This window comes from Miniopterus schreibersii, assembly GCF_964146895.1.
Source record: "Miniopterus schreibersii genome assembly, chromosome: 4".
NCBI lineage: Eukaryota > Metazoa > Chordata > Mammalia > Chiroptera > Miniopteridae > Miniopterus > Miniopterus schreibersii.
This window is the reverse complement of record NC_138105.1, coordinates 7,856,598-7,882,234: the sequence shown is the minus strand read 5'-3', so window position 1 is coordinate 7,882,234 and position 25,637 is coordinate 7,856,598. Positions and strand designations below refer to the sequence as shown.

The following is a 25,637-nucleotide window of genomic DNA, read 5'->3' as shown; positions in this document are numbered from 1 at the left end:
AAGTCATCGCTCTGCCTGTGTTCCGTGGACAGAATGCAGAGGTGGCTGTGAAGCGCCGCCCGAAGGATGCCAGGCCACCAGCCCTTACAATTCTCACCCTCCCAGAAAGTCTCAGGAAAAGCTCACGCTTAGCAAACAGCGCAGCCTTTCATTTTCCTGCTCTCGTGTTTATTTCATAGTTTATATGTAGCTGTAGGAAGAAACAGTGGGACTCCAAGTTACTTTATATTCCACACAGGGAGTGGCCTCCCCCACTGGGGCTGAGGAGAAAGTTACACCTCACACAGCACAGCTACTGTGATGCTGTTATATTCATGGTGAAATCCCACCAGACAGAAGTCCAGACTCTGTATAAAAGCTGTGCACTTCCTGGAGTGAAGGGAGGGAACACAGAGAGGCAAAGAAACCGCCAGGGTGGGAGATCAGTGCCCCTGCCCCCAGCTGGCCTTGGAACGCTGTACTTGCTCTCACAGACTCAGTCTTGATAACCCATTCTGGCATTTACTCCCACGTCTGCCGGGCATAACTCTTACCTGGAAAGGACTGGCGTTTTCGGAACCTCGTGGCGATCTCGGTGCCACGTTCATGTAGGGGCGTGAGCAGAGCTCCCACGCCTGGTGAAAGAGAGGATGGACTTGTGCTCTAGGGAACATCGGTGTCCGTTAGGCTCCGTGAGCAGCGATGCATGTTGGGGACATGTCTTAACCCCCACGGCTTGTCTGGAGAAGGCAGTTTTTGAACAGGCTCATTCAGAGGACTTGGCCAGCTCTGAGCAGCGCTGCCACAGCCCGGCCTGGTCAGTTAGCTGCCTGGGGTAGCCGCGCATTCACTGTGTGCTGGGTGCTGGGCTCAGCGAGTTGCACACTGATTTTCTCACTTAATTCTCACAGCAGCATTACACGGTGGTGCACATCGTCACCTCAAGGCTCCTTTAGCTCTAGTTCTTTAGTTATGTAAACATGTGGGAATTCCCATGTGGCCCAAAAACCCCCTAGTCTGAAAGGAGGGAGGAAGGGAACTGTTTGTCGAGTGCATCCACCCTTCTGTGACTTAGTCCTGCTAGGTTAGGGTCAAGCATGTTCCCTTGTGTGTGGGTAGGAAAATGGCACCCCTGGTGTCCATTTGACCAGTGTGAGATAACAGCAGCCTGGTTCACCAGGTTACGTTCTGAACTGAACCCAAGCCAGGTTGTTTTCACGTGTCTGCAGGAAGAGTGAATAGGCAATGATGTCCTCGACAACACCTGACTAGGAGGGGGAGTCTCCGTCTCCATGGTCGTGGCAGGCAGGCAGCTTGCTTGACTCTGTGTCACGGGGTCCTCTTCATTACAGCGCACAGGTGGAACCCAACTGTAGGCGACTGGTGACTGAGGGGTGAAACAGGTACAATAAATGATAATGCTCTAATAATTGGCATTCTACCAGGAAGAATGGTGCATGGATCTGATGTTCTGCCGTGTCACGCTGATCTGTTCATATGTACCTACCCACCCAAACCTCCTGCTGCAGGTGGACGCAGCAGACGATGGGAAGAACAGTTGTTCACAGACTGGACTCTTCCATGTCCATCTGGTGTTTGAAGTGAATGCTAATTAAAAAGTTGGTTGTAAGCTGTCCCTTAAAAAAATGCTGCATTTTGATTATGTTTAGCAGGTGCTGAAAAACATTTATTAGCAAAGCCAGATTTGATACATTTCCTGGCTGGATTTTAAATATTGAGCTCAATCTGTTTTTCAGGCTAAGGCAGATATAAAATACTTTTACTTCCCTGAAATAAAACCACATGTATATGGCCAAATAATTTTTTACAAGGGAGCCAGAAACCTACAATGGAGAAAAGAAAGCCTCTTCAGTAAATGGTGCTCAGAAAATTGGAAAGCCACATGCAAAAGAGTGAAACTAGATTATAGACTCTCCCTGTGCACAAAAATTAATTCAAAATGGATCTAAGACCTAAATATAGGTAATATATAAATTACATAAATTACATAAAAGAAAACAGGTACTAATTTTTGGACCTTGATCTTAGGGAAGATTTTATGAATTTGACCCCAAAGGCAAGGAAAGTAAAGGCAAAAATAAAAGAATGGGACTATATCAAACTAAAAAGCTTCTGCACAGCAAAAGAAACCCCCAACAAAACAAAAAGGCAACCAACTTTGGGAGAAGATATGTGCAAACAATAGCTCCAACAAAGGTTTACTATCCAAAATATATAAAGAATTCATAAAACTCAATAAACAAGCCAATTAAAAATGGGCAGACCTAAACAGACACTTCTCCCAAGAAGACATACAAATGGCCAACAGATAAATGACAGGATCTTCAACCTCACTAGCTGTTAGGGAAATACAAATCAAAACTACAATGAGATACCGCCTCACACCTGTTAGAATGGCTATTACCAATAAGACAAGTAATAAGTGTTGGAGAGATTGTGGAGAAAAGGGAACCCTCACTCACTGCTGGCGGGGATGTAAACTTGGTACAGCCACTATGGAAAAGTCTGGCAGTTCCTCAAAAAGTTAAGAATAGAGCTACCATATGACCCAACCATCCTTTTTCTGGGTATTTACCTGAAAAACTCAAAAACACTTATTTACAAAGATGTATGCACTCTTATGTTCATTGCAACATTATTCACAGTGGCCAAGATATGGAGACAACCAAAGTGTTCTTCCATAGATGATTGGATAAAGAAAATGTGGTACAAATATACAATGGAATACTATTCAGCCGTAAAAAAGATGAAGCACTGCCATTTGTGATAGCATGGATTGATCTTGAGAATATCATGCTAAGTGAAATAAGTCAGGCAGAAAAACCTAAGAACCGTATCATATCACTTACATGTGGGATATAAAACTAAAACTCATCACACAGACAATAGTATAGTGGTAACTAGAGGGAAGGGGGGTGGGAATAGTAGAGGGTAAAGGGGGTCAAATATATGGTGACTGAAGATGATTTGACTTTGGATGGTGGGCACACAATGCAATATACAGATCATGCATCATAGAAATCTATACCTGAAAGTCAGAAAATGTTGACTTTTGCCTCTTTAGCATCTTACTTTTCCAGAGTAGTTTCCTCCTCTCACCCCTCTCCCCTCTTCCGCAAATCAGCACACTATTAAGAACAATTATTGTATGCAAAGCACTAAAGTAATGAGATTTTTCCTCCTACAAGCCATGCCTACACATTCAGCCTCAGTACTTTTTATTAGGATTACCAAGAGTGGAAAATGCTGATTCATGTAACAAGGCGAGGGTAGAGTCACTGAATGTTTGCTGAGTTCACACCAGGAGCAGACTTTACAAAGATGCCTAAGAAATCACCCGTGTCCTCCGGTTGAGGACACCCACAGGCCGGCTGAGGTGTCAGAAGAATCCTGAGCATTTTCATTGCCTTTCGTGTGATTCCCGCCCCGGGAGGCAGAAGAGGGTTACTTGAGGTGGAGTCTGTTTCGTCTCCCAGTGATATACATATGATGGTGACACTCGTACCATCTGTTCACGCGTGAGCAGTTCTCACACATCGCTTGTGAGGTTTCTGCGAGGGTGGGTACATTCATCTGTTGTTAGTACACCATAAATTAATGCATAGAGTCTTCTTCTTTTGTATAATACTGTATAATGTTCCAAACCAGAGAATACTTGATAAGATTTATAAGTTTCTGATAAGCCCAGTGTAAATGGGTAGAATTGCTATTCAGAGGATATGCTTGTATTTTGAACTAGACCAGTTCAGATTTTTTTTTCTCAGTACTAACAGTATCTACATAAATAATACATGGCAATTAGTATGAATTATAGATGTGAGCTAATGGAGGCAGATACAGTTCCGTTGGATCTCTGTGCAGGGGACTGCTCCATATGTTAAAAATAATTTTATTTCATTTTGACGTGGCATGATTTCAGTAAAATCTGTTTCACCATGCTTAAACTGGTTTCAGTTATGGGGAAATATAATCATAGACAAAAATAGTAGTATACCTTAGTGTTGTCAGGTAGAGTGTAGGAAGAAAATAACATCAGAATTAATCTAGCTCCCACCAACTGTACTTAAGAAACATTTAGTGTATTCCAGTGTTGCTTTTGGTATAAGATATAGATTATGTTTAACTCACATGTGACGTGTGTGTACTAAATTGTCCAACATGTAATAGACATTTTCTTTTTTCTAATAGATCACAAACTGAAATTTCTATGTCGCTGTCAGTTTTACATATGCTCCTATCAAGGATCAGATGATAGCTCGATGTCTCCAGCATGCATTTTTTCTGATTCCACCGGAACAATAGATATGACCAAAGTTTATTATTTTGTGCCTCTGTGAAGTTCAGTAATAGATGAGAAAGAGTTTATGTGATAATGTTAATTTTCTTTTACTCATTTGTCAAACTGATTTTTAAAAGATTAAAATATGTATTATCAGTTCTATTCAGAAAACCCTATGGAGACAGGTCTTTGTTTTTGCTGTGTTTTTCTTCCTCTTCAGGTGAGTCAGTGCTATTCTGTAAGTACATCTTGAGAAGGTAACTAAGGAGGCCTATCTTTTCACTTGGTTTACTTTGGAGTGAGCTGGATTTAGAGAACAAAGATAGCTGACCTTTGGTTTCTTTCCTGCTATTTCTTGTAGGCCTCCCTGAAGTCTGGAGTGTGAGGAGGTAGATTGTCCAGGGAGGGGACACCATGACGGCTTGATTAGTTTGCTTGGGCTGCTGTAACAAGTCCCACAAAACGAGAGGCTTAAACAACAGGAACTTATTGGTTCACAGTTCTGGACCCTAGAAGCCCAAGATGAAGGTGTCTGCAGAGCCAGGCCTGAGGGCCCAGGGCAGGCTCTGTTCCTGGGCTCTCTCCCACCCTCTGGTAGCTTCTTGGCTGGGGGTGGGTGGTGTTCTCCCCGTGTGTGTGTCTGTGCCCAGATTTCCCCTTTCTACAAGAACCCAGTCATACTGGATTAAAGCCCATCCTAATGACCTCATCTTAAATGGTCATCCTCAAAGACCCTGTTTCCAAATAAGGTCACATCCATAGGTCCTGGGAGTTAGGTCTTCAGCATCTTCTTGGGGGATAGAATTCAACCCATTACAGTAGCCTTAAGAACCGAAAACCCATTGAGACTGAGGGGAATTTTAATCTAGCCTGATGTGCCTCTCTAGATTACCTGCATCGACTGAGACTGGTGAAATGGTCAGAGGGAACCCCTCTGCAGTGTCTTTTTGTTTGGGGAATTTCTGTTTTTTAGCAAAGTTGCCCATAAAGCAAATTTCTTTAACATGAATCTTTTCTGTTCCCTTTTCTTTATAAATCTGGAGATATATCTACATGGAAGAAAAATAATAGTATAGTAAAATGACAGTAAGTTCAACATGTTTGGCAGACAAGATAGCAGAATTCTGATCAATCCTGGACCTGGGCACATTTCACCTTTAGGTGGTTGTACCAGCAGACTTGTTACAATGGATTGCTTTTTGACTATTTTTTGCACCAGTTCATTTCAGGAGCTCAGGGCTCCTGTCCATGACTTGCCATCATGAGTAGCTTTACAGTTGCAGACTCTTCTATTACTGGTTTGGTCTGTATATTGGTTATGCCTGTTACTGCTGACCTAAAACCTCCGTTTGAGACTTCAGATTATCAATTACTACTGGTAACACATTTTAAAAATAGGAATATTTAGAGGAGTTTCCACCCAAATGGCACTTGAGACACTTAAACACAGCCTAGTCCTGGGTCGCTGGGGTGTGGTCCAGAGACGTTAGCTGAGACTGGTGGGAGCACATGGAGTGCTCAGCTGGAGGAGAGAGTGGGAGCCAAGGAAGGGCGTCAGGTTTTGATAGTAAGAGATTGTGACAATTGAACATTTGCCAAACAAAGAAATTGGCCTAGAATGTACCTGAAGAATTTTATTGTTAGTATGTTAGCAATGGAAATGAGTTCACCAGGTGGTGACCTTTCTGGATTGCTTTATTCTTTTTTTTTTTTTTTTTTTCCGTTGAGCTAAGGATATTTTCCCTCTTTACCTTGTAATTGTGCACCCTTAGGTTTGTGCAAACGCATGCTCCTCCTAACATTTGTGCAGCTCATGGGACAGAGCAGTGCCCCCTGGAGGCCCAGGCTCAAAGGAGAGCCGGGAAGGCCCCTCTCCTGTGTCCCCAGCACAGACTCTCCAGGCTGCCCTGTGCTCCTGCTGGCTGACGTCTTCCCGCAGAACGCTGGCCAGATTGGCTGTCATCTCTCACACAGCGTGGTGAAAGCCGGCGCGGCACAACTCTGAAAGTGACTGATCCCGGCAGGAGCAGCAGGCGCTTGTTATGCCGCAGGCTCTTTGCCCGAGTTTGGAGACCGGGTGCAGTGGTGGGGGATCAGGGGACAGTACCCACTGCTCTGCAGCTGCTCAGGTGACTGGTCCACAGTGTCCTCAGCCATAAGCTGAGGGAAATGAATTACTGTTTTCAGAATCTCCATCGCCTCAACCATTTTAAGAGAATAAATGAAGCAAGAACAAAGTAAAACCAAAACAAAGAAATAACTTCTTACTTTAAATGTGTACAGTGTAAGTTATGTTCACACTTTTATCATTTTGGAACATATTGTACTGACTTTTTTAAAATCCTCACCCCAGGATATGCTTTTATTGATTTTAGAGAGAGAGGAAGAGAGAGAGAGAAAGAGAGAAAGAGAGAGAAACATCAATGTGAGAAAAAAACCATGATCAGTTGCCTCCTGTATGCACCCGGACCGAGAATGGAACCCGCAGCCTTTTTGGTGTACAGGACAACGCTCCAGCCAACTGGCGAGCCACAAGGTCAGGGCTATATTGATTTAAAAAAAATGCCAGAAAACTCTTGCACAAAATTTTAGAAGAATTGAGGACTCATAGAATTATAACCATTAGGAAATGCTCTGAGTGCAAGGTAGATGTCTCAGAGTACTTTAGAAATTGTTCAGGGAGGGATAAACTGGCTGGAGGGAGCTGCCAGGAAGGTGTGCACTGGGGGTGCTGGTGCTGTGTGGATTCCGGTGCTGTGTGGATTCTGGAGGAGAATTTATCAGTCACTGGCATGCAGATTGCCTTTCCTGCCTGCAGGCATCTGTGGTCACTTGTTGAAGGGAAGCTGGAGGAGAGCTGCAGGTCCCTACTGTCCAACAGATGCAGCTCCGGGGAGCAGGCTTCGGGCAGGTTTGCAGCACCTGAGAAGTGGTGGGAGAGATGGCTGGAGGCCTGCCAGCACTGTCTTTGCCTCAGACTGATGTCCTGGTGACAGCAGGCTTTATGCAGTTTCCTCCTTCTTGCCTCTGGCTGCCTAATCCTTTCTTCTTGCTTGCTGGTTAGTGACTGAGGCACCCTTTTACATTCATTAGGGTTATTTAACCTGCTTAAGTTGAGTTCCATTTGTTTTCACTACCAGATCTTTCTTCCAACCTTTGACATGAGTAATTTGGTGGTGGTGGCTTTGGGTTAATAAAGAGATAATAGATTAAATGTATTATCTCAGATAATGTCGGTTTGAGGTAAACAAACAGATTCCTTGGAATGAAATAAACTGCTGGCATTGGTGATATACATACTATGGTGATTTATGTGGCTTTGTGTAGAAGAGGTCTTATGATTAAAACATACTGAAGTTCAGCTAAACTCTTCAGTTGTGTCTCTTTAAAAGTGCTCAGCGGTTCACACTTTGCTCTGAGCCGCTTCCTCTGCCCAGCCTGAACTGAAGGTCAGGGTGTCAGATGACCTGCCCGGTAGCGCCAGGCCCACGCTCTCCCCGAACAGTCAGGATCCGGCCGTGGTGCTTGTCTCCATTTATCGTCCCCTTTCCTTTGAATGAAATGACTGCTTGTCATGAGAAATAGGATGTTTCTCTTAGACAGTTACATGTTCGGGGATGGTGATGTGGGAAGAATAGTTGTTGGTGACAAGGCTGGTGCTAGTGAGATGAAGGGATCGTTTGTGAATCGAGTGTTTTTGGAAAATTGTTTTAAATCCAAATATAATAACTTTGAAATATGCAAAACATACCGGGATTTTTTTGGTAGGACTTAATTTCTTTACCTATGAAGGTAAAGGCGTTTCTAAGTGACTTTTCACAGGATTTTGTGAAATTCTTCAGCTGTCCGAGTTTGATTCCCTCGGACATTGTTGCCAGCTGCTGCCCTAGGTGTCGGCCCCGTCCGCCAGGGCCAACGGGAAGAGCAGTGCAGGGCCTGGTCCACACTGAATGGAACTTAACATTTTATTTTCTGAGTGGTTCTTGAACTTAAATTTTGCCCCTTTTAAGCCTGAAAAGGTGACTCAAACCGTGGGCGATGGAGCAGCTGGGTGGGGATGGTCTGTGAGGGGAAGTCACTCCAGCCACTCTACCTGGTGACAGTCCCCTCAGACTGACGTTAGGCCTGTTTCCACGCAAGCACGGTTTGGGAATCATAGCCATATCTTTGGTTTATGCTGCTTGAAGGGGGAAAAGCATTTTATTGTTTTCTCGTGGAGGAAGAAATCAGGTAGAAGGAGATAGGACCCAGACAGTGGCAGCGAAGTTACGGGCAGAGCCCTGAATTTTGTTTCTGTTCCTTACATGAGCTCACGTGGGGACGGGAGGTGATGTGTGAGGGGTGAGAGCTTCCTGCAGATGTAACCTGCGGCTCGGGATGCGGTGTCGGAGTCAGTCACGCACTCCCACTTCCCCTTCAAATTACAGCTGCACTTTCTCTTCGCCCAGATAAAAACTGCAGTGTAATTAGCATTGACATGAGCCTGTTAATTACCCCCCTTCCCACCAAAAACCCCACTAAACCCCATAAGCCCTGCTGAATCCTCATTTAAAGGAAGAGCCTCGTTCTGAAGAGTGGAGGCCAAGCCACTCTGGCTGGTCTTGCGCCACCTCCGTGGAGAAGTATGTTAAGTGAGGGCCCGTCTAGTACGTTCACTCGATCATCGCCATTAAAGGGCCTGGGGTCCTTCTGCATTTCAGGGTTGGTGCGACTTCGTGGTGGCCCGGATGAGTTGGAAGGCACAGTGGAGGTGTTTGCCAGTGGAGCCTGGGGCACAGTCTGCAGCAGCCACTGGGATGACGCCGATGCTGCCGTCGTCTGTCACCAGCTACAGCTGGGGTGAGTTCCCCGTCCTGGTCCTGTCCTCGCACAGGCCAGCCTGCGAGTGTCCGAGAATGACGCGCACCGAGTTACTGTGGAAAGGTCCCCTCTTCCTTCCCCAGTCTCACTCTCGCTTTCCTCAGCAGAGCCCAGAGGTAGGGCCGGGAGGGAATGAGCTGGCACCCCGCGTGTACTCACAGTGCACCCCACATCTCGCTACCCCTGCCGGCAGGAAGTGGGCCATGCTTGGTGGGCAGAAGTAGAAACCAACTTTTGGTCTTTCTCTTTAAGCAGACAGTTGTTTAGTCCTAGGAAGCAGGGCCTCTGGTTCCAGAACTAATTCCTCAGGAGCCGTGATTAACACGCTCATGTCAAGAGGCTGCTGCCCCTTGCTCTTCTCTCTCTCCTTTCAGCTCCCCCAGATTCCGTGTTTCTGTGTGAGGGAGGTGACGTTCACCTGTGCTCTTGTCCTGATAGTTTGGGGTGACGTTGGCTCCCCGCAACCCTGAGCACTCTCACTAAAACAGATCAGTGCCCATGCTGGCCCCAGGCCCAGCACCTCGGTGCCTGGGCCCAGGGGTTTCACCAGGAGCAGGGGCTCCGTTTTGGAACAAAAGTTTTATTTTGTTATTCTTATTGTTCTGATTTTGTGTTTCATTTCTTTTTCTAACTACACGTGCCGTATGTTTTTCTTGGCCTTTATGTCCAGAGATCTTTAGAAAACATCAGAAATATCTTGTTATAAAAAGTGCAGGTCTAAAAGCCTGAAAGAAAGGTTTGCAGTTGTCAAATATTCTGCATTAATAATCAGAGAGTGATAATATCTAGTACCATGATAGCAATGAAAACGTTGCTCAACTCTAGTGAAATTGTTAAGATCTTTGCCAGTTTGCTCCTGCCTTCCCATGAGGAGGGGGAGGAATGCGTGTAATAGAGGCAAACCTTGAAGGCTTACGTTTTGTTTGGACTTTTGATGCTATTAGAGCAGCAAACAGGGTTAATGTACCTAATTACCTAACTAGTTTTAAAAGCGAGCGTGGGTATAAATTGGGAAGGAGAAGGCCGGGGCATGTAAGTGCGCTATTTAGGAATGTTAGCTACTGATTGTATCAATGGGTGTTTTTCGCACAAAGAATGTTGACGCTTTTTCTTGGAGAGCCTGAGGTTGTGACCAGTGTGTAGACGTCAGTGTCTTCCTTCATACACACATCTGTGTGTGCCTTGGTTCCCCCTGAGAATCCAGGAGGAACACTGTGCCCTGAGGCTCTGACTTGGAGAAGCAAGAGCATGTAGTGGATGGTGGAGTCCAGGGTGGCTACCAGTCCACCGACGGACGAGAGTGCACAGACCTCCATTCTGCAAACGCACACTTCAGACAACTGTGTTGCTTACAGCATCTCTGAGTGGTACCTTGTATTTTTTTGTTTTTTGTTCTTTGAATATGATTTTATTGATTTGAGAGAGAGAGGAAGGGAGAGGGACAGAGAGAAACATCGATTGGCTGCATCCTGCACTCCCCCTACTGGGCATCCAGCCCACAACCCGGGCATGTTCCCTGACAGGGAATTGAACTGGTGACCTCTCCATTCATGGGCGGACTCTTAACCACCGAGCCACACCAGCTGGACTGAGTGGTCACTTTTAGTCAGAGTTTCACAGTAGGAGCAGAGCAGCCTGGGGACACAGTCATGTTTTAGACATACTCCAAATATTTACTGTGGGGTGGATGGAAGCTGTTGCATGGAGACAGTTCTAGAGATTACCATGTTAATCAGGTTACTATCAAATCTTTTTAAAATTTAATTTCTATTTGTACATATAAAAGCATGTCAATTAGATGTGTTAAAAGCAGAGCTTATCTGCATGTTATTAATTTATTAATTAGTTTCAAAGGCTTCTAGCATATACTGTATATAAGGTTTTAAAAATGTGGATGGACTTCTCTTGATACTAGCTTGCTTAGACATAGTAATAATAATCATTTTGAAAATCTAGGTTAACATATGGGAGTAAGAAGGACTCTTTGAGCACCCAGACTTCTTTCCTATGACCGAAGGCAGCCTGGACAGACTCAGCGAGGAGTGATCTGAGCTGAGTCCATTCTAGACTACAGGTCTCAGGCAGTGACATACTCCTCCCACAGCCACCCAGGTCCCCTTTTCATCTCCGTTGTATCTGCCCATTTTCTTCTAACATCAGCCGTAGACAGCCAAGGCCTATGCATGCCGTTCATTGGTGGTTCAAGATTACTAAGAAGATGGCCATGGGCCATCCACCCGAGTGTGATTTCCTTGAAACTTATGTAACCCATATGTTTCTCTTTTTCTTACTCTTCCATCTTTATGGATTTCTTCCATTTTAAAATATCTAAATGATTTGATAAAAATTCTCCTACCTTTGATAAACCTAACATCGATCATTGTACTTGCAGAAGAAAAGGAGTGGCGAAACACACCCCGTTTTCCGGCCAGGGCCTTGCTCCCGTTCACTGGAGCAGCGTCCGTTGCCGTGGAGATGAAGAAAACATTCTGCTCTGCGAAAAGGATACCTGGCAGGGCGGGGCGTGTCCTCAGAAGATGGCAGCTGCTGTCAGGTGCAGCTCTTCCCATGGTAAAAAAGATATGTTCTTGTTTCCCTTCATTGTGTTTTCAGCGTGAGTCCAGATGATAAAGGCGTCTCCTTAAACCCCTTCCCGGGAGGTGTACATACAGACGTGAGCCTGAGCCAGCGCGTTCTTCACTCACAGTTAGTCTTCGTAGGAGTGTGTCTGACAAATTGAATTCCGTTCAACCTCACAATTAGCATGCTTTCTGTTTTATCTAACTTGCTCACAGAAAAATTATATGCTGGGTAGGAAACACTTGTTTTGGTAACGGAAAATCATGATGGCGTCATGGTAGAAAATCAGCTTGAGACCAAAGATAAATGCAGCAACTATAGCAAGATGTTTCCGCTTTATAGGGCAAAGTGTGATCATGGTGCCAGTTCCCCTTTGGGTTTTATGGAATGACCTTTAAGCACCATGTACAGGCATGAGGTGGCCAGCAGAACGGCTTCAGTCCACAGATACACATGCGTTCATAGGAACATAAGAGGGGGAGCAGCTGCCCTCACAAAGGCGGGTGGGTTTTCTGGGGACTGTGGTGTATTTTAATGTGCGATCACAACCCGGAACCACCACACTGACACAGAATCCCTTTTTGCATTTTCCTGGGAGACAGCAGTGTGACCAGATGTCCCAGGTCTTGAAGTGCTAGCAGCCAGCCCTGGGCAGTGGTTTCTGTTTGAGTGCAAGTGTCAGGAGGGGGAGAGAGAAGCTCCCACCACAGAACCTAGAGACCCAGTTTAGAAACTGTCCTCACTGTGAGCTGTCTGGAGGCACCCTTGCCGCTGTGGAACAGGGACCCTGCAGGGTGTGTGGGGCCAGGCAGGGCTTGTGGGGAGCTGTGCGGGTGTGTGGGGCTGTGCAGGATGTGCTCTGAGACCTGCAGACCTTTCTGGGTGGCCGGGCGCATGTTCCACCTGGATGTCTCGTAGGTTTCCCTTCTCTTCCCTTGTTCCTTTGGCTGAGGCTGCTTTTGGCCAGTAAAGGTGTGTGTATTGCATCTTTGGGATGGTGTGGCTTGGGCTCTACAGTGCACTGCCTTTTTGTAGATTATTGCTTGTATTCTGGGTTAACCTGATTGATAAAATGGTCAACATTTTCAGGTAGTGAGGTAAGCAAAATCTTAAAAACAATAACTATTCTTCTTTTGGTAGATTTCTCTACTTTTAAAAAATTATTTCTACTCTCTATAAGCTATCCACTTGTTTAAATTATGGTCACAAAGATAAATTTAAGGTCATTTATCAGCCTATATAAAATATAGAAGCTTGAGATAAATTTGAAGTGAGAATGAGAGAAAGATACTCTTATGGAAAAGTAAATGAGACCAAGAAAGCAAATAGCTCAAACCAGCAAACACTGAGTCTGCCTCAAGGCCCAGAGCAGACTTTAATGCATTTTTTTTTAGTTGGGAAATTACATTTAGTGTCTTGTCTCCTGGTACCTATGCCCTTCCAGCACGTGCAGAGCAGGACACTGTGTGGGCACTGAACATGGGAAACAGCAACCTCCACGAAAACATCTGGGGGTTTTATTTGTCCAAAAGTTAAACATGAGTCAGCTATCTCATGGAATTTTCTTTCAAATGATTCTTTGTGGGTTTGTTGGGAGGATGTGGGATGTTGACTCAGTTTTGTCCTTGAGCTTTTCTGTATTTTCACAATTATAAAACCAGAAAGCCACATGTTTTAAAATAAAACACGACATTAAAAATGTAAGGTAATATGTCATAATCGTTCTGGGTTGTAGGTGATTTTAAAGCCCTCTTAGAATATTTTGTTTTCCTTTCATCTCTAAACTTACCACAGTGGTAAGGGGTGGGGAGACGGGAAAATATAATAACTTAAGAAACTTACACATTTTTAAATTATTTTTTCTATATTTTCCAAGTTTTTTAAAGGAAAATACACACAATAACTTACGCAAATTTGTTTTCTACCATAATTCAGCCATCAATTGTAAGAAGCTAACATACAATGTTGAGAGCAGTTATGCTTATTAAACCTGTCTTTAATTTTTTGCTAATAAGTGCTAGCTGACTTACGCGTACATTAGACTCGAGTGGGTGCTGACAGGACCGGCCTGAGCCTGCTGTCTCTGGAGTGGCTTAGTGAATGCTACTCAGTTTCCGAGACTGGGAAGGAAGCAGGATGGACCCAGTCTTACTGTTCCCTGTGACTCTGCGGCCTTTGCTTTCCCAGGCGCAGGCCCAGCCTCCCCCGTTCTGCGCCTGGCTGGCGGGAGCAGTGTGCGCGAGGGCCGCGTGGAGCTGTACCGAGCCGGGCAGTGGGGCACCGTCTGCGACGACCAGTGGGATGACCTAGATGCAGAAGTGGTCTGCAGGCAGCTGGGCCTCAGGTTCGATTTCCTTGTTTTTGTCCTGTTTGCGTTAACTTCTGAATCTAATATTTCCATACAGAAGGCGGGTGCTGTGTGTGCAGATTGTGCGTGTCCCTGAACACATGGGAAAGCCAGCTTTGGTCCCCACACTGGGCTGCAGGCTCCCTGGGAGGACGTGCGCATGTGCTCCACAGTCTCCAGTTTTATCTGAGTTCCAGGGAGTTCCTACCCCAGAGAGGCTGAGCCTGGCAGGCTCTTCAGCGCAGCCTTCGCACTGCTCCAGGCACAGCCGGCGCTGCCCGCCAAGGCGACCTGTTGGTCACGGCGACCCATCGTCACAGGATGGCATCATGGAGCCCAGCTTCTCTTCCAGCATGGTCTGAGCCTTGCCCTAGCTTCCTTATTCGTGAGGCGTGTGCAGAACAAAGGGTGCTGATTGATGAGCAAAGTAAATAATTTCCGTGTGGGTGTCAGATGCAGCGAGTACCGTGGGGGCCCGTGAAGGTCTGCGCGCCCTGCTGCTCCTGTCCGCAGGGGTACCTGTCCTGGGGCACTGTGCTCCACTCCAGGTCCCCAGTCCCTCTCTAGTGATTCTAGGCATCCGTGTAACAAGCCTGCAGGTGTCTCTGAATTCTTTTAGGGGAGCTTTTAAAATTGGGTATTTTACCTGAGATGAGATTTTTCACTGAGCACTTACTTGGGGGCTTCTCTCTCTGGCACCGTCTGTCCAGTGACGCGTCCTCCTTGACAGTTGTCACCTTTGAGATGTGAACCATCTCGACTCATTTTTTTGCAGTTGTTTTAGTCAGTCATTCCTCTTTTTAAAAAGTCTGTGTTTATATTGAAGTATTTTAAAGTAAAATACAGATATTTTACCTCTAAATACTTGTCTGCATCTCTTAAAAATAAGGACATTGTGCTGTGTAGCCACATTGCCCTGATCACAAATAATCACCCGACAGTGTCTGACAGCCATCACATTCAGATTCCGTAGCTGCCCCACAACGTCCTAACAGGTGGTCCATCTGTAGCAGCCCTTGTCCTGGCTGAGCAGTGGCCTCAGGGTCCCTCTGAGTTCAGAGCACACTCTTCCTTGGGACACTGATTGTCAGAGGGACCAAGCTGCTTCTCTGCAGAGTGCCTCCCGCTCCTGGGGGCAATATTTGCTCCCTTGGTTCTTGAAACTCCTGGGATGGGAGCCTTGGTCTGAAGGATGGATTGGACCTCAGCAAGCAGTCTGGCTGGACGTCATGGCAGGTGATATATTCTCGTCTTGCGTCTTGCCAGGAGTCAGGAGCAGCTCTGGCTGCCCCATGGTGAGACTGAGACCAAGCACCAGCTCCTCCGCTGGGAAGTGAAGTGCCCCGTCGCTGACCCCAGGACCTCAGTGCCATTTCACAGTCCCCGTATTGACAGGCACAAGCAGGACCAGCCTGGTCTGTAGGACTGATGGCTCGGGGTGCTGAGGGTGTGGTGTGAGCACTGTGATCACTCTTTCCATGGGTCAGCAATAGGACCAACTAGCTGCTTCTGAGAAAAATGTTATTAACCATTAAATTTTAAGGCTATATTTTGAAACTGTTCTGATTGGGTTTCAATTTCAGGATCCGTTTCCCTCAGGCTTCAGGTGCTGTTGGAGTCAGAGCAGCCTGGGTTGGCGGCGCGGCCCTGGGACCAGCCGAGATAGATGGCCGTGGCGCCCCCTAGCTGCACTTCCCCCTCCGAGCGCGTCCTGTTGTGTGGCTGGAGTGTCTGAAAGCGTAGCCACGTGGACGTGCACAGGACTCTGTTAGCATCTCTTACAATTGAAAGACGTTATTAAATATTCCAAGTATACTGGCCATTTAGCAGTGAGGGTGTCAGACACCGTTCCTCCGTCCAGAACTCCTGCTTGCTGAGGTGTACCTCTGAATTTCCCGTTTTAAAAGCACTCTGGTTAAAGTGTGCATTCACCGGGTGTCAGTTACGTGGTCAGGATGTGCTAACTGACTTTCATGTGAGTTACTGAGAAGCCCATGTCTTTGTCCAAAGTCTTAAGAATTTCGAGGGTACAGTAAGTAATAGCAATTTAACATTACCAGTTATAGTATGTATTACTCTAATTTCAGCTATCAGGCATTTTTAAAATCATATTACTATATTTCTGTGGGGAAGAGGAAAGCTTTTTGCTCAGTAAAAGGCATATAACATTTAAATGACACATTGAATATTAATTATATTTACAGTTATAGAAGTGATTCTAAAGGAGAAAAGATTTTTTCTACTCACACAAACAGCTCTTAAACAGAGACCCCGTTGACAAGCAGTCTGTTACATAAAGAAAATACAGATGGAATCGCAAGGAAGAGTATATTGGTGCTGAACGCGTGCAGGTTCCTTCTCATGTGTTTACACGTGTTTACATGTGTTTATACATGTTTCTTAAGCATTAGCTCAGTGCTGTCTTTTGTATGAGGGATTCATGTTTGGAAGAGCGATTAAAAGGAAAGGAAAAATATCTCCAAATACACATGGCAACAAAGTCGTCCCCAAGCTTGTGCAGCCGCCCCCACCCGCGCCCCACCCCACGCACAGCTGGGTAGAGATTCGTTCCTCGGTTAAGTGCTCTGACGCTCTCAGCCGACGGTGTCCATTTGCCTCTCTTCCGCTTGGTTTTATAATTCTCTCACACATTTGCATTAAAGCAACATTCTACAACTGCTCCTCCTCTAGAATTTGCTCCCTAGAAGCACACTACTTCTAGGTGCATTGTTTTTAGTGGCACATGACGGTAAGCAGACAGCGTGACTGTTGCTCATCCCCGTTTATGATTCGTTCTTGAGCGAAGCGCGTCCCAGTCTTATGGCTTTGTTGGTCTCCCAGAGGGAGACTACCTCATGCCTCCCTGCAGAGGCGATGAGTTTCTTTGTTAGATGTTGTCTTTGTTCACGCTCATCTTTCAGTGGTGTCTGTAGATTTTGGTAGCTGGCAAGCCTCCTAAATTTGCAGAGGAATTACTGTACTTAAGATCCTGAGATTTGATTAACCCAGAACTTGGAGAGAGAGGAGCAGGAAAGAAGGCAGCCAGATGTTAGGAAATTGAACTTGAGGACGCATCTGCACACCGTGCAGTTCCAGGTGGAGACATCCTAATTAGAGCTGCTTTTATGCACTAACATGAAAGCATTTCCTGTTTATGTCTTCCAGAACTCGTAAAAGCATAGCTTAGGGCTGTTACATATTTCGTTGTGTGGATGTGCCGTAATTGACGTAGGAATTTAAAAATTGTGAACACTTCTTTCCTCTTAGTTTTTTGTTTGTTTTTTCTTGCTATAAAATTTTCCTAGAAAACCGTATTATTGGGTGGCCAGAATAAAAATTCTTCTGGTACAAATTGCTTTTTAAAAATTTTTTGCTTTGCTTTTTTATTTTACTGTTCCTTAATTTTTTAAAATATTGGTAAAATTCACCATAAAGATAGCCTGGTCTAAGAAATTATTGAGCAGGAAAGAGGCCTGTTTAACAGAGGAGGAAGCTGGGCCCTCTGAGATTACCCAGCATCCAGATGTCAGACTGTTGGCAAGAGCCAGAATCTGGAGGTTAGTGGTCACAATGTAGAAATTTTTTCTTTCGTATTACACTATGCAAAATAGGCATGTGTTAATAAGAACAAATACAAATATGGGGCTGAAAGAAATAGGGAAGTCAAGAAAGAAAAGTTAGTTTTTGGAAGAAAATGACTATGTTTTAGATAGACAGTATTTGAGGGGCCACGGGCACCTCATTGAAAAGGCCCAAGAGGCCAGAAGATAGCAGAGCATCTCAGAGACTGCTGGGTAGCCAGGCAGGCTTTACCATCCAGCAGTGGTGTAGCCCTGGGCAAATGATTTAACACCAGGGCCTCAGTTTCCTCATCTGTAAAGCGGGGAGAGTACCATCATGGGTTTTAGGAAGGGTTACATGAGCTAACACATGTGAAGCTGTTAGCCTAGTGCCCAGCATACAGCGAGCATTCAGTATCCATCAACTCCCATTCTTGGAGATGGAAGGGGTTGTTTTCCAGGGAGAAATCTGGGCTATTAAGCATTTTAAATGAGTTCTTTCATCCGTAGGTTACAAGTGTCACAAACTGGTATTTTCAGTTAAAGGACCAATTTTTCATAACCTAACAAGTAATCACCTTGCACAGTGGAATTGCCTATTCAAAGCAGTTGCTGGGCCTGGAGACTGAATTAGTTTGATGGGGCTATTTATCTGGTCCTTTTAAAATGAAAAACAGTAACAACAAACCTTTATACAAATACAGTCTGATTAGTGAAGTAGGTTTAGGAATGTCTCGGATGAGGATCGGACATAGAACCAGCTCTGTGTTTATTGGGGATTGCTGTTCTGTCGCTGAAATAGTGTTACAGGAAACGCTAACTGTATTCTGTCAGATCACCTATTCCCCTATTTACCCTAGTCAGAGGCTAAGAAACCTGCAGCACGGGGGCTGCCACCACAGATGGACTGCCAGGGCTGTGGGGACATTGCGCAAGGAAGGACAGAGCAGGCAGCTTCATCCAGTTCACAGGGCACTGACCCTCAGCCCACAGGCTTTACGTTGCTGTCCCAGTGCTGCACAGTCTCTTTAAGGGCAGAATTACACTGTCTTTGGAATTCACCTGGAAGTCCATGGCACCAGGAAGTACCAGTGACTGGCAGAAGGAGTGTGTGTGTATGTAAATAGTATCTTCTTAATTTTAGTAACGTCAACATTAGCTAGAAAACCTAATTTGTGTTCCATCATTGTTTCCTAATGTTTTTTGTTCTTGAGTTGGGTTTTTCCCCCCTGATTAGTTTAATTAAACATTTTTGTGATCATTAAAATAATGTTCATGAACAGTGGAAAATATGTAAATACATAAGGAAGACAATAACACAGCCCAGTGGTCTTTGAAAGAGTGCCCACCTCATCTTTAACGTTTGAGATACGGTGGATCTCAGTTACTCTGTGCAGCCTGTCTTGAGTCACTCTGCCAGTGGGTGATTTTAGGGTTGGTTGGTTACTTTTTCTTGAGGATAAAAAGCCTTGAGTTTGTAACCTTTTAGTGTAAATATTGTGTGAAAATGATATTAATCTCTAAAATCTCTAAAAATGGTGTAGGTAGGAATGCATTATAGTTTTAATCTGGCCACTGTAAATTGTGCATCTTACCACATGGTCAGTGGCCATAGATATTTCTTTTTGTGTGAGCAGCCTGTTTTGTGTATGTGTGTGCGCATATCGGTTGTTTTGTCTTTCATTATAATATAACAATACATTATTATTGTTAATTTCTAGGAGTTTTTTCCTTTGGTTGCTGTTACATAGTTCCTATATTTCTTCCAGAGCATCAGTTTGCCTTTTGATTCTGATTAGGGTGTGTCTTGCTATACAGGAGTTTTAAATCTGTACGTGGTCAAATTTAACTCTTTGAGTCCTTGTTTTCTGAAGTCTAGGTTTCTGATATTGCTCAGGGAATCTTACCCCAAGGCTATGAGAAATGTTTTTATTCTAGTCGCTCTTTAGCCTGCCTGCTGCCTTCTCCTTTCCCTCCTCCCCCTTCTTTCCTTCCTTCCTTCCTTCCTTCCTCCCTCCCTCCCTCCCTCCCTCCCTCCCTTCCTTCCTTCCTGTACATCTTTGAAACATCTGGAATTTATTTTTGTTTCTGTTGAGTTTGGGATCAAATTTTATATTCTCTCATATTAGTCCCTGGTATTCTTATAGCACCAAATCCTGGTGCAATGATTTATGCCCATTGAAAATGTTTTAATAAATCTTTTTCTTTTCTAGCATTTATCCCAGGGCCAAGGTCCACGGAAGCTGTTGACCTCCTTTCCCCGCAGCCATCCTGTCTGGCTTCCTCCTGCCGGCCACCAGCACCCTGCTCCCTCCTCCGCTCTCCCACTTTCAGTCTTCCCTGGGTCCATCCTATCTCTCCTGCTTTCAGTCTTCCCTAAGCCTGTCCTATCTCTCCTGCTTTCAGTGTTTCCTAGCTCTGTCTGGTCTCTCCCACTTTCAGTGTTCCCTAGGTCCGTCCGATCTGTCCCACCTTCAGTGTTCCCTAGGTCCGTCCGATCTGTCCCACCTTCAGTGTTCCCTAGGTCCATCCTATCTCTCCTGCTTTCAGTCTTCCCTGGGTCCATCCTGTCTCTCCTGCTTTCAGTCTTCCCTAAGCCTGTCCGATCTCTCCTGTTTTCAGTGTTCCCTAGCTCTGTCTGGTCTCTCCCACTTTCAGTGTTCCCTAGGTCCGTCCGATCTGTCCCACTTTCAGTGTTCCCTAGGTCCGTCCAATCCCTCCTGCTTTCAGTGTTCCCTGGCTCTGTCCAATCTCTCCGCTTTCAGTGTTCCCTAGGTCCATCCCACCTGCTGTCATGAACCAGCTCCTCTGGGGCAGGGGCAGTGTGGGCTTTACTGGAAAAGGCTGGACAGTAAGTTCTAGGCTTTGTGGCTCCCACTGCCTCTGTGAGAGAAAGCACTCAGAGACCTAAGCTGTGTGCCTCTGGGTGGGGCTTGTTCCGATGGATAGAGCATTGGTCCCGACAGGGAGCTTTGACTTTCACATGATCTTCACAGGTCACAACTGTTTAATTTTTTCACAGCTGGTATACCCTACTATTTCAAGATCATTTTGGTATAAAAATCTCTTCCTCGGGACATAATGCTTTCTTTACTAAAAACAAGCTTGTTTGGCCACACTGTTGTTTCTGTAAAACACCGAGTGCAGTAAACCACTGAAGCCTCCAGGCTCTGCCACAAAAAGCCCAAGTTCATGATATTTTGGACCACTGTCTTATAATAAAAACACAGATTTATCCAGTGTCCTAGGAGCTACAAATTACTTCCATAAATATGTTACTTTAAAAGTTACTTTAAAATAAATAAGGAAAAATATTTACAACATAGAACCAGGAAATGCTAAGATTTTAATTGATTCCATCTTCCTCACCACTTGCCCAGGTCTGCCTTTTCGGGAGTGGGAGGAATGGAAACTGTGGTATTTGTTTAAACTAAATACCAAGTGAATTTTGGGTGAATTGCTTAGCATTGAAGATATATTATCCATCAACTGTAGGGGAAGCTTCCAAACGTGCCAGACGGGGAAGGGAAAGGGAGCTAACATTGACTGAGTTCCTACTTCAGTGTAGTTTTCACAACCCTGTGAGGGAGTAGTTACTATCTCTGTATTTAAAAGAAACCTCTTAGGCCCAGCTGGGCGTGGCTCAGCGGTTGAGCATCGACCTGGGATCCAGGCGATCAGGGTTCGATTCCCGGTCGGGGCACGTGCCTGGGTTGCGGGCTCGATCAGTGACTCTCTCATCATTGATGTTTCTATCTCTCTCTCCCTCTTCTTTCCTCTCTATGAAATCAATAAAGATATATATATTTTTTTTAAAAAAAAGAAACCTGTTAGGCCTGGAATGTTTTGGTAAGTTCCAGGAGTTAGTCCACCTTAGAGCCCAGATTCACACTGAGGCCTGTTCCCACATCCACTTTTGCTGTGCAAAGATTCAGCTTGGAGAGAATCGACCTCTTGCTGGGGTCAGTAAACGTGAACATTTATGTAGATTGCTCTCTTCTATGAGCACATAGACCCACATTGAAACCACTGAACACATTGTTTTAAAAATACTATTAACGGGAGAGATCCAAGATGGCAGCAGATTGAGTAGAAATGACATTGACACTCTCCCAGGACCAAACTGGAACTACAACTAAAATAGATTAACTGCAACTGAAGATGAGCTGGAGAGCACCCTCATAACCAAGGAGGAAAAGGGGAGACCACATAGAGACTGGTAGGAAGTGCGAAGGCGCGAGAGGGCTGGCTGGGCTCCCACAGGCAGCAGCTGAAGGTCCCAAGGGAGATCTCAGCTGTGGGGGGCTCCCACTGAGGACTCTGGGGTCTAAACCCCAAGCTGGGCTCCCCAGCCCAGAGCACCAGAACTGAGAAAGGTGCCCACATAATATCTGGTTGTGCAAAGCAGTGTAGTGTCTTTGTCTGCCAGGGAGAGAGGGCTGGAAATGCAGGCACGCTCCTAAAGAGCCAATGCACAAAGCTTAGTGTGCAGGCACTCACCTTGGGCTCTGGTGGAGGCAGAGTGGACTAGAGCAGTGTGAGGAGAATCCAGGGGGGCTGGTTGGGGGAAGAGATCTCAGAGGGCATCCATCTGGGCCCTGGTACTGAGTCATTCCCCTATACAGCAGAGGACATCTTTCTCTGGCAGACATTTACCTTCCAAGCAGCTTTTGCCTGGGGAGGAAGCAATTGCCCCACCCTGCTGGAAAACCTCTGGCCCCACCCCCATGGAGTTTCTACTGCTTGAGGCTCCTTAAGAGATTGATAACAATCAGCTGCCCCACCCTGTGGAGTTTCTACAGCAAACAGGGTACTCAAGGCCAGTCATAAACAGCATCTGACATTGGGTTGAACCAGAGGCCATCCAAAGGACTGGGGGTCCTAGCGGATCTACCTGATACATAGAAACAAATCCAGGCAGCCAAAATGGGGAGACAAAGAAACAAGCCCCAAATGAAAGAACAAAATAATTCTCCAGAAGAAGAGCTAAATGAAATGGAGATAAGCAATCTATCAGATACAGAGTTCAGAATAATAATTGTAAGGATGCTCAACAGCATGAGAAAAGATATAGAAACTATGAAGGAAATTAAGAATGACATAGTAGAAATAAAAAAACACACAAAAACATTGGAAGGAATAAATAGCAGATTAGAGGAAGCTAAGGATCAGATCGGTGAATAAGAAGTCAGGGTAGAAAAAAATCAGAGAACCAAAAAGAAAAAAACAATTAAAAAACAGGAGACCAGCCTAAGGGAGCTGTGGGACAACATGAAATGTAACAATATTCGCATATTTATGAGTTTCTGAAGATCTAGAAAGTAAGCAAGGGTTAGAGAACCTGTTTGAAGAAATAATGGCAGAAAACTTCCCTAACCTGGTGAAAGAAAAAGTCACACAAGTTCAGGAGGCACAGAGAGTCCCAAGCAAGAAGAACCCAGAGAGGCCCACACTCAGACACATCATAATTACAATGCCAAGAATTCAAGACAATGAGAGAATATTATATTGCGGAACTGGAGACGCCCACCTTAGGGAAAGACCAGGCGGCACTCAGAGGCTTGGGGTTCTGGAGGTTTATTTTTTGCTGGCGGGCCCAGAGGAGTCCAACTGTAAAGTCTGAGCCCAGAGCAAGTCATGCAAGGAGTTACATAACGCACATGCTTCTGTCTATGTGGCAGCTATACCTTGCTTAGGGCGGGGAAAAACCCTTTCTGGTTTGGTGCTCACGGGAACATAGCAGGAAGCCCCAGGGGGAACTGTCAGCCATTTTAGACGGAGTTTTCACCTTAGCAATTAAAGGCAGCAAGAGAAAAGCAATCTGTTACCTACCAAGGAGCTCCCATAAGGCTGTCAGCTGACTTCTCATCAGAAACTCTACAGGCCAGAAGGGAATGGCATGAAGTATTCAAGATAATGCAAAACAAGGATCTGAAACCAAGACAACTCTATCCAGCAAGACTATCATTCAAAATAGATGGTGAAATACAGAGCTTTCCAGACAAAAAAAAGGTTAAAGGAATTATCACCACCAAACCAGCACTGCAGGAAATGTTAAAGGAACTGCTGTAATTGGATTAAATGCCCCAATCAAAAGACATAGGGTAGCTGAATGGATGAAAAAACAAGACCCAAATATATGCTGTCTACAAGAGATTCACCTCAGAACAAAAGACTCACACAGGCTTGGGGAAAAAACAACTTCTGGAGGACTTTAAAGGAGAGATCAACAGCAATACAGTCATACTAGGGGACTTTAACACCTCAGTGATGTTACTGGATAGATCTTTCAGACAAAAAATCAACAAGGAAACAGTGACTAAATGACACATGACATCAGATGGATTTAATTGACATTTACAGAACATTTCCCCCCAAAGCTGCAGAATATGCATTCTCCTCAAGTGCACATGGGACATTCTCCAAAGATAGACCACATGTTAGGACAGAAAACAAGTTTCTACAAGTTCAAAAAGATTGAAATCATAATAAGCATCCTCTGGGACATTTACACCATGGATTACTATGCAGCTGTAAAAACGAAGGATCCCTTACCCTTTGAGACAGCATGGTGGGACCTGGAGAGTATTATGCTGAGTGAAATAAGCCAGTCAGAGAAAGGCAAGTGTCACATGATCTCACTCATATGTGGACTCTAATGAACAAAATAAACTGATGAACAAAATAGATCCAGAGACATAGAAGCATGGAGCAGACTGATGGATCTCCCCGGGAAGGTGAGGGTGGGTGGGTGGGTGGAGAGAGATTAACATAAGAATTTATATGCATAATGCATAACCCATGGACACAGACAGTAGTGTGGTGAAGGCCTGCGGGGAGGGATACAGGTTGGAGGGGATCAATGGGGGGAAAAAGGGGGCATCTGTAATACTTTCAACAATAAAAATAAAATAATAATAATAAAATCCTAATAACTGAACATTAATAGCTTCTCTCCAGAAGACTAGAAATGGCTTTTTCTTCTGTTATTATATTTCCCTTATAAAACAAATGCACTCACAAAATCATGTCATTTTGACAGTATCACTTGTGTTAGGATTTCTTTTTTCTCTCTTTGGAATCTATGCACTTAGCTGTAGATACTAATCTTTAATATTTGTTGGGGGAGACTTCTCCCTATCCACTGTACGGCAAATACCAGCTGGTGAATCAGTGTCAGCATTCTGAATTATAAAACTAACTCCACCAAGACACCCTCCTTAACCTGTTTTCCCTTGTCTCAGCTTCCTTTGCACCCCCTGCTGTGAACTTTCCTGCGTGCTCCCCTTTGGCGCCCCACCTGAGTGCTGCACAGAAAGTGGGTTGGGTGGAACGGAACACGTATTTGTTCTAATGGTATTTAAAGTGTTTAACGTTCAGATTTTTTTAAATAAGTGTTCTCTTAAGAGAAATTTTCATAGTATTTAATAAAATTAGTCAAACAAGTTGCTCTTTAGCCAAAGTTTCCTATTCAAGACTTTACCGTTACTGAGGTATTATAACTATTCAGCAAACTTTCTTTTTCAATATAATTGGTTGTATGTTCTCAAGATAGTTGTAATGTTACGAGAAAAGGGCAAGAAGAATAGTGGGGAATAAGTGCAGCGTCATTAAAAGTAAACTAAAAATCTAAATGCTCCAGCCCAGCCGGGCGTGGCTCAGCAGTTGAGCGTCGACCTAGGATCCAGGTGATCGGGTGTTCGATTCCTGGTCAAGGCACAGGCCCGGGTTGCGGGCTCCATCCCCAGCAGGGGGCGTGCAGGAGGCGGCCGATCAGTGACTCTCTCATCGTTGATGTTTCTCTCTCTTGCTCTCCCTTCCTATCTCTGAAATCAGTAAACATATATGTAAAAAAAAAATCTAGATCTCCAGTCTAACAATGAAAAGGCTAAAGGGTGCTGAGATGCCGTTTCCTAAGTCAGTCATTTTGACAGGCAACTCCGGTCGTCTCCCCGGGAATCTGGGTTCTAGAAGGTGGTGTCCCTCTGAATCATGGGAGAAGTAAAGTCAG

General features: G+C 44.9%; 1 protein-coding gene across 2 annotated transcripts in view; it reads left to right on the top strand.

The window, feature by feature from the left end:
• PRSS12 (serine protease 12) overlaps positions 1-25,637 on the top strand; it is a 99,375-nt gene that overhangs the window by 42,541 nt on the left and 31,197 nt on the right. For both annotated transcript variants that reach the window (XM_081135387.1, XM_081135386.1), the window contains 3 exons: positions 8,980-9,118; positions 11,532-11,710; positions 13,907-14,063. In XM_081135387.1, the coding sequence (XP_080991513.1) occupies positions 11,677-11,710; positions 13,907-14,063 (191 nt within the window). In that variant the 5' untranslated portion in view covers positions 8,980-9,118; positions 11,532-11,676. The remainder of the gene's footprint in view (positions 1-8,979; positions 9,119-11,531; positions 11,711-13,906; positions 14,064-25,637) is intronic.